Consider the following 8,251-nt stretch of genomic DNA (forward strand, 5'->3'; position numbering starts at 1 on the left):
TCTAGATACTTATGGATTTCTGTATTACGCACAAACCAGGCTGCACTGGATATGAAACGAAGGACAATATTCTGGAATCTTTGTAGAATTTCTATATTCAAGTTATTAGCAGAGCCCCACAGCTCTATGCCATAAGCCCATATCGGTTTTATAATGGCTTTGTAAATCAATAGCTTGTTACACAGCGATAATTGCGATTTTCGTCCTATTAACCACGTAAAATTTTTATATAAAATGGTAGCCTCCTTTTTTTTCGCCTTTATGTGCTTGGCCCATGTTAGTCTACGGTCTAGATGTAGACCCAAATATTTTACACAGTCACAAGTTGGTAAAGGTTTGGGGCCGCAAAATACGTGAAAAAACTTTGAATTTTTTAGATGGAAGGTGGGGGGCTTGACGGGTCATAACCCCAAGGGCGGCGCCATGGATACCTAAAAAATAAAAGGTCGCCAGTAAAAAGGAACGGAGTGCGCTCATAATATAAAAACTAAGTCTAAGTGCAAACTTGGATGTGAATAAAAATATTAGTAAAATTATTTGTTGTTCAAGTGAATAAATAGATTATGACAGTGCCGTTTTGGTTGTCATTTTAGTTCAGATTTTGAACAAATAGTTTATATGGATGTACGTGTCTATAGAGTATAAGTCAATGCATATTGGCCATTTTATGACCCAAAAACTTGCAAATAGATTTTTAAAAGCATTGCATTTAGGACCAAATTTCACGCGAGATAAGCTGAGAAATTTATTTTACACTAGCTTTTGTTTTCACAGTTTCGTTTAAAAATGTTTTTCCAAAATAAATATTTGCCCGGGGTAAAACAAATGATTGGTTTCCAATTCAATTATTCAGTGGAACAGTATACAATACAGAACTGGTAATAATTATAATATAGGCATATTTTTTCGGCAGACATAGATCAAGCTATTTTACCATCTCCATTAATCTTTTTTCCAGGTTCACATTCCCCACTCCCCCTCCAGCTAAGAGCTTGCTCTCTAGTCTAGAAACTCTATACGCTTTAAAGGCCATAGACAAGCAAGGAGATCTGACCCCACACACTGGGGTTTACATGGCAGAATTGCCTGTTAAACCCATGTGTGCCAAGATGCTGTGCAACAGCGGTAAGTCATTTTATATTATAGTTATATTTATTAGACTTGTGGTAGGTCTCTCGTATGTGAGAGTCCGCCTGGGTAGGTACCACCACAATGTCTATTTCTGCCGCCAAGCAGCAGTGTGTGGTCACTGTTGTGTTCTGTTGTAAAGGACATTGTAGCCAGTGTAACTACTGGACATAAGACTTAACATCTGATGTCTCAATATGGCGAGCGCAGTGGAATATCAAACAACGTTTTGTAATTCAAGGTGTTGGTGTTTCTCTGTTTACGGGCGGTCGTTTCGCTTATCATCAGGCGAACGGCAAGCTCGTCTCGGCATTAACAACAATAAAAAAAATGTTGGAAACATTTTTTATTACTTTACATCTATACTTATAATAATTTATGGTGAAGTGTTGTATTGAATAAGACAAATATATAGTTATTTTTTTAACGCAATGTCAAAATGGCCCTGTAGTAGTAAACCCTATATATCACAACCGAGACTTGTAGCCGTGACCTAAGTTGTTACGCTACCGAAGCAGTCAATTAGTAGTGATTCATTTCATAGAATATTTAAAAATTAACTACTATATTTTTATTAACTCTATCTCCCACCTCTTTCCCACTACCTCTACTCTTCGCCCCCATATAATAATAATAATAATATCAGCCCTGTAATATATACTTGCCCACTGCTGAGCACGGGCCTCCTCTACTACTGAGAGGGATTAGGCCTTAGTCCACCACGCTGGCCTAGTGCGGATTGGTAGACTTCACACACCTTCGAAATTTCTATAGAGAACTTCTCAGATGTGCAAGTTTCCCCACGATGTTTTCCTTCACCGTTAAAGCGAACGATAAATTCACAAAGAATACACACATGATTTTAGAAAAGTCAGAGGTGTGTGCCCTTGGGATTTGAACCTGCGGACATTCGTCTCGGCAGTCCGCTCCACACCCAACTAGACTATCGCCCCCATACACCCCCTCTTTAAACCCTCTCGCCCCTTGTCTCTCCCTTTATCTCACTCTCTCTTTCTTCGAGAGAAGTCAATATTTTAAATTTTATTACTTAAAAAAAAATTCCAAGCAATCCATTCCATTCTCAAGTAACCTATCGCCTTTAACAACTTAAATCTAAACTGTTTTAATTACAGGCGAATTCGGATGTATCGACGAGGCGTTGTCTATAGCCGCCATGTTGCAAGTGGACGGAGTGTTCGCCAAGCCCAGCAGTGGGAAAGGGGTAGTCGCAGCTAGGATATCTAGAAGGAATAACTTTGAAGTAAGCAACTGTAACTGAACATCTTGATTCTCTCTTATGGTCAATGGCAGCCATAAATGACGCGGGACCTCGAGCGGAACTATTGGAATGTTAACATAAATCTTGTGAATCGAAACTTTTCTTCATGCTGCACTATGGTCCGTCAAAACTATTACTCCTTTGTTACCGTCTCTTTCAATATAACAAGCAATTATTACAAATCGTATTTGACTTATAAAAGGAGCAAAAGAAAGTTCTTCAGTCTTGATAGTTTCGTAGGTAAGATAGTAAGAAAAGGTCTGCCAAGGCATCAGGCTAAGTCTCGGCTGGTTGACCGCCTCGCGTCCTCCTAAGACCACTTCTGCAACTCGTCCTTCGTGTGAAACATCTTAAACGCAGAAGTAGTCTTTGAATTAAACTAGAACATGGTTTGCTGGTGGTAGAATACTCGAATCCGTCCAGATAGCGACCAACGTACACAAGGTGTCAAACCCGCCATAGTGACCCACGTGTATCGCGTACCGGGATCAGCCTGTGTGTATCCGGTTCCAACAGGCCGGCGTAATTGTGTCGACTGGCGAGGGGTAATCATTTCTCGTCCGTCAACACTCTATCTGAACCGGGTAACGCTTACCGTCATGTGCAGACGGTTCACTTTACTGTGTCTACGTAAAAAAAGTCTTATGTGCCAAATTTCATACAAAATCGTTCAAAGGTTTCTGTGTTTATTTTTAAACAAATACCCAAACAACAAACTTTTACTTTTATATAAGTAAGATAAAATTAATGCTATTTGTATTTCTAGGTGGCTGAAGGCGACATAATAATGTATTTAAACATAATGGACGCTTACATTAAACTAAAATCATCGCATTCCGATCAACACAGATCAAGGAAGGCGTGCAAAGACTGGTGTCAGAAAATGTACCTCAATTACAAGGTCATGGAGAAGGTAATGTAAAAGTGGTTCTGACGATTGCGCTGATAGATGGCGCTGTTATGAATTTTATAATTTAAGGGGCAGCTAGCGTTTGTTTTCAGGTATACCCACCTGAATGTCTTTTCTCGAATTAAAATCGTAGAATTCAGCATTTTATTACTATTCGTGTTTAGAGTTATTCAGTAAACTTTGTCACTATTGCTCGCTTTAACGGTAAAGGAAATATGTCAAGAGGAATCCTACGTACTTTATAATTGTTCATAAGAATTTCGAAGATATGTGAAGTTTGCCTGCATTAGGTCAAGGTGGAGGACTAAGGCTTAAACCTTTAAAGAAAAGAAGGTTTATTTGTGCGAAAGTATATAATACAGAGCTGGTATTAATAGGTGATATCTTTTCAGGCATTCGAAATAAGAGAGAGTTTGGAGAAACTTTTAAAAGGAAAGTTCCAGATGGAGAACAAAACTTTTGAAGGAATAGATTTGGGGACGGGTGAGTTGTCGATTATTTAATTTGAATTCTCAATAATTGTTTTGTCACTTGTTTCTTTTTATTGCAATGCTGTAGATATGCTTCTGTGTCGTATAAGTAATATTACTGTTCTCTGAAAATTAACGTGACGAATCAATTATTTTTGATAGTGCATGATATAGAGAAAAAATATATATACGTATTATTAAGAACAGTTCATTCATATACTCGCAAAATAGTTAATCTTTTTTATAATACCCATACGAGTATTCAACTCTCTCAGGAATCATGAAATAATGGAATCTGTAATATTGACCTTATTTTATTTTTTTGTTGCAGCAAAATGCACACGCATAATGAAGTGTGTATTGTCGGGCCACATCCCGCAGGCGGCGAGTCTCAGCACCGACGCCACCTACAGGAGCATCCGCGGCGCCGCACTACACATCAGCCCCGACAGCTGCCTCTACAGGACGCAGCAGCCCAAGTGGTAAGGGAGTCTGTACATATACACCCTGGAATTATAAATCATAGATACAGACTCGGTTGTAATATACACTTATTTAAAAATACAACTCATAAGTGCATGCGGCTTGTTCAAATATTTATTGACTAGCTTTTGCCCGCGGCTCCGCCCGCGTTATAAAATTTTTCAGGCTAAAGTTTTCCGTTATAAAAGTAGTAGTTTCCCGGGAGCCTATGTTCTTCCCAGGGTCTCAAACTGTCTCCATACCAAATTTCATCTTAATACGTTGGGTAGTTTTTGAGTTTAACACGTTCAGGCAGACAGATGCAGCGGGGGACTTTGTTTTTATAATATATTTTTTAGAACTTTTTAAGAGGAATAATCCCGTCATACATCATTGTTGCATAACTTTAACCGTTTACGCAGCGCACGCAACGGAAGCTCTCAAAACTAATAATTTTTACCCGTTTTTGCAACATGTTTCATTACTGCTCCGCTGCTATTGGTCATAGCGTGATGATATATAGCCTATAGCACTACACTAATAAAGAGCTATCCAACACAAAAAGAATTTTTCAGTTCGAACCGGTAGTTCCTGAGATTAGTCATTACTGCTTCGCTCCTATTGGTCATAGCGTGATGATATATAGCCTATAGCACTCCACGAACAAAGGGCTATCCAACACAAAAAGAATTTTTCAGTTTGGACCGATAGGTCCTGAGATTAGCCATTACTGCTCCGCTCCTATTGGTCATAGCGTGATGATATATAGCCTATAGTACTACACTAATAAAGAGCTATCCAACACAAAAAGAATTTTTCAGTTTGGATCGGTAGTTCCTGAGATTAGCCATTACTGCCCCGCTCCTATTGGGTATAGCGTGATGATATATAGCCTATAGCACTCCACGAACAAAGGGCTATCCAACGCAAAAAGAATTTTTCAATTTGGACTGGTAGTTCCTGAGATTAGCGCGTTCAAACAAACAAACAAACAAACTCTTCAGCTTTATATAATAGTATAGATTAGAAAAAAAACAAAACGTCATAAATATGCATATAAATAAACTACTAATATAAATGCCACAGAGGGTCCCTAGGCTTTGTCATTGCGTAAATAGCAAAAATAATGAAAAATTTGGGGAACTAAAAATGTCATAAAAGGTACACCCGGGTAGCTAAGTTTGAACTTTTTTTATACGGGCACTGTACTGATACATGCAGGACATAGTAGAGATAACTAACCCTCGCCAGTCGACACAATTATGTCGGCCTGTTTGGCCGGATATACACAGAGTGATCCCAGAACGCAACACACTTACATGGGTCACTATATTGGTTTTAAGTGCATACGCTGGATCCTACTGTGGAACCATCTTTAGTATGGTATCTCATTCCAGGGTGGTGTTCACGAGCGTGCAAAGTACGGGAGACAAGACGTACATGCGGGACCTCATGGTGATACAGAAGGACTGGCTGCTCGAGATAGCGCCGCATTACTACACCGAGACTTGAAATAAAATTATAAAAAAAAAAGTATTTCCTCATTTAATACGTTGATCTCGTTCAGACACCTGTAGTGTGTTAAAAAGCGCGATGTCATGATAAAAAACAATGTTATTTGATTTCCATCCTTATTTAATACGTTGGTCTCGTTCAGACACCTGGTGTGTGTAAATGAGCGCGATTTCACGATAAAAAAAAAATAATATTTTATTTCCATCCTTATTTAATACGTTGATCTTGTTCAGGCACCTGTTGTGTGTTATAAAGCGCAATGTCAAACCGACATTGTACACCAGGAATAAAAAAAAACTACAATGGTGTATAAATTCTAAAACAGTGCGACAATACACGTACGGTGTGATCTACATAGTCCACACGCAGCTGTCATTTGAAACGTACTAGCGTAGCCCCCATTTTCACACGTTAGGTGTATGCTATCACACCAGAATTTAGATTCACTACATGAGTTAAGGAATACACCTAGCGTGAAATATCCCGCACTGGTGGTAGATAGAACGGGCTGTCGAGACGAAAATTCGTTACAAAACCTAGGGCAAAAATCTTTTCTTGAGTAATGTGTGGTTTGTCAATTTGATGAAAAACATTAGCAAACCTACATATCCAAGAATCTATACTAAGATTAAAGAAAGTAAATCTGATTTTTAGATATTGATCACAAATCGCATATCACGCATAAACAAAATTCTCCATAAGAATTTCTAAAGTAATTATGAGAAATCTGCCATCGTACTAGGCCAGCGTACAGCGTAGTGTAGTAAACTAGGACCTAAACCAGTAGTACAAGAAACCCATACCCAGCAAAGAATACCCAGCTATTATTAGCATCTGAACCAACACCTACCAGGTATAACGCTTGACCTCGCTGACGTATCGGTGACATTGTTTACTTGAGATATAAATGGCCGCGATAAACGGTTTAATTAAAACACGAGTCGCCACTAATTGCATTGATAACGAGCGGTGAGTTATCGAGGAAATGTCTCATCCCTCTGTTCCTCCCACTGGCGGGTCAAGACTCTAGTACTTCTCATGAGGGATGAATTTTTACCATCAGCAGCCACAATGTATGGTAAATCGACACTCTCACTTTAGTCTAACATGATAGTGATACAAGTGAAATTATATATGTATACTCACAGCCTTTTTAATGGACAATCCCAAACTGACTCTCTGTTATGGTGGTAGGTCTCATATGTGACAGTCCGCCTGGGTAAGTACCACCGCAATGTATTTCTGCCGCAGTATTGTGTAGTCACTGTTGCGTTCCGGTTTGATGGACTTGTAGCCAGTGTAACTACTGGACATAAGACTTAACATCTCATGTATCATTATAGCGATCGCAATGGAATACCAAACAATACTTTGTAATTGGATGTGTTGGATGGTGTTTCTGCTGTTTATGGGCGGTCGTATCGCTTACCATCAGGTGAACGACAAGCTCCCGTCATTCAAAGCAATTAAAAGAGTCACAAACTGCTTCAATGAAATAAGCTCTGTGTACTCTTTATCAAGATTTATTTAAATGTCACGTTTCATACTGCCCTAAACATTTACAATACTTTAAACCGGAACACGATAGTCTAAAAAACAGTGGTATCATATCAGTTAATATTTTATATTAATGGGGCTCAACAAGAAGTAAGAATGCCAAAAGTTGACGCATTTCTTGGTTATATCATGTTAGTATGAACCATCTTTAGTACCAGAGTGCACATGATTCCGAAAAGGGTTGTGCACTCCTATGAAAGTTTTAAATTGACTACTTTTTTTGCGAGTATATGAATGAACTGATCTAAATAACAATAAAAAAATGTTTTGTATCATGCACTGTGATTTATACCTTAAACTAATTTTGAAAAAAGCAACACCAAAGTTTCTTACCCGTTCTTCACTAGTGGGAACTGCTTTGCAAACTGGTGGTACAGTTTTCATTTCACAGTAATTTCTGTGCACAATACATTTTAACTTCTATATCTTCAATACGATTATTTTCACTCTCCTTCTCCATATAACATTACATAATTATTCTGCATCAATAAACATAAATATTTAGAACAATATGACATTTGTATATCGAGCTGGTAGCCTTTTGATTAATGGAGAGAGGTGGAGCGGTTATTATTAGTCCTCCACATAACTACAGAAAGTATTTTAATAATTACAACACGGGGTCAACCCGCGAACTCTATTTATCCTTACAATTAACCGCTTGTTTACATTAACAGACGAACTCATTTGTTGTGTCTGCAGAACATTTACTTGTTGTTTTTGCTCTATTTTCGTCAATGGTTATAAATACGCACATATTTGCTGTCCATTTGGTTTGTGATCGACACATTCTGGACTCAAATCCAAAATCAAGTTGTACTTTCGTGCGTATTTCTAACAAGATTTATTAAATTGCGAGGTGGTTTCTAATTATATATGGTAATAAATACGCACATATTTGCTGTCCATTTAGTTTGTGGATTGCAACAT

General features: G+C 38.2%; 1 protein-coding gene and 1 long non-coding RNA gene across 2 annotated transcripts in view; one reads left to right on the top strand and one right to left on the bottom strand.

The window, feature by feature from the left end:
• Positions 1–5,792, top strand: part of LOC115454061 (probable ATP-dependent RNA helicase DHX35) — a 61,645-nt gene extending 55,853 nt beyond the window's left edge. Inside the window, exons 12-17 of the mRNA XM_037436841.1 lie at positions 959–1,125; positions 2,262–2,389; positions 3,174–3,320; positions 3,710–3,800; positions 4,119–4,269; positions 5,647–5,792. Coding sequence (XP_037292738.1) covers positions 959–1,125; positions 2,262–2,389; positions 3,174–3,320; positions 3,710–3,800; positions 4,119–4,269; positions 5,647–5,761 — 799 coding nt within the window. The 3' untranslated portion in view covers positions 5,762–5,792. The remainder of the gene's footprint in view (positions 1–958; positions 1,126–2,261; positions 2,390–3,173; positions 3,321–3,709; positions 3,801–4,118; positions 4,270–5,646) is intronic.
• On the bottom strand, positions 4,086–8,035 carry LOC119188828. Its single transcript, XR_005112129.1, has 3 exons — positions 7,655–8,035; positions 6,911–7,070; positions 4,086–4,294 (listed from the first exon to the last, which is right to left on the bottom strand). It is a non-coding gene; the product is annotated as an uncharacterized LOC119188828 (long non-coding RNA).
• Positions 8,036–8,251: the final 216 nt, after the last annotated feature.

The sequence above is a fragment of the Manduca sexta genome, chromosome 2, assembly GCF_014839805.1.
Source record: "Manduca sexta isolate Smith_Timp_Sample1 chromosome 2, JHU_Msex_v1.0, whole genome shotgun sequence".
NCBI classification, from domain to species: Eukaryota; Metazoa; Arthropoda; class Insecta; order Lepidoptera; family Sphingidae; genus Manduca; species Manduca sexta.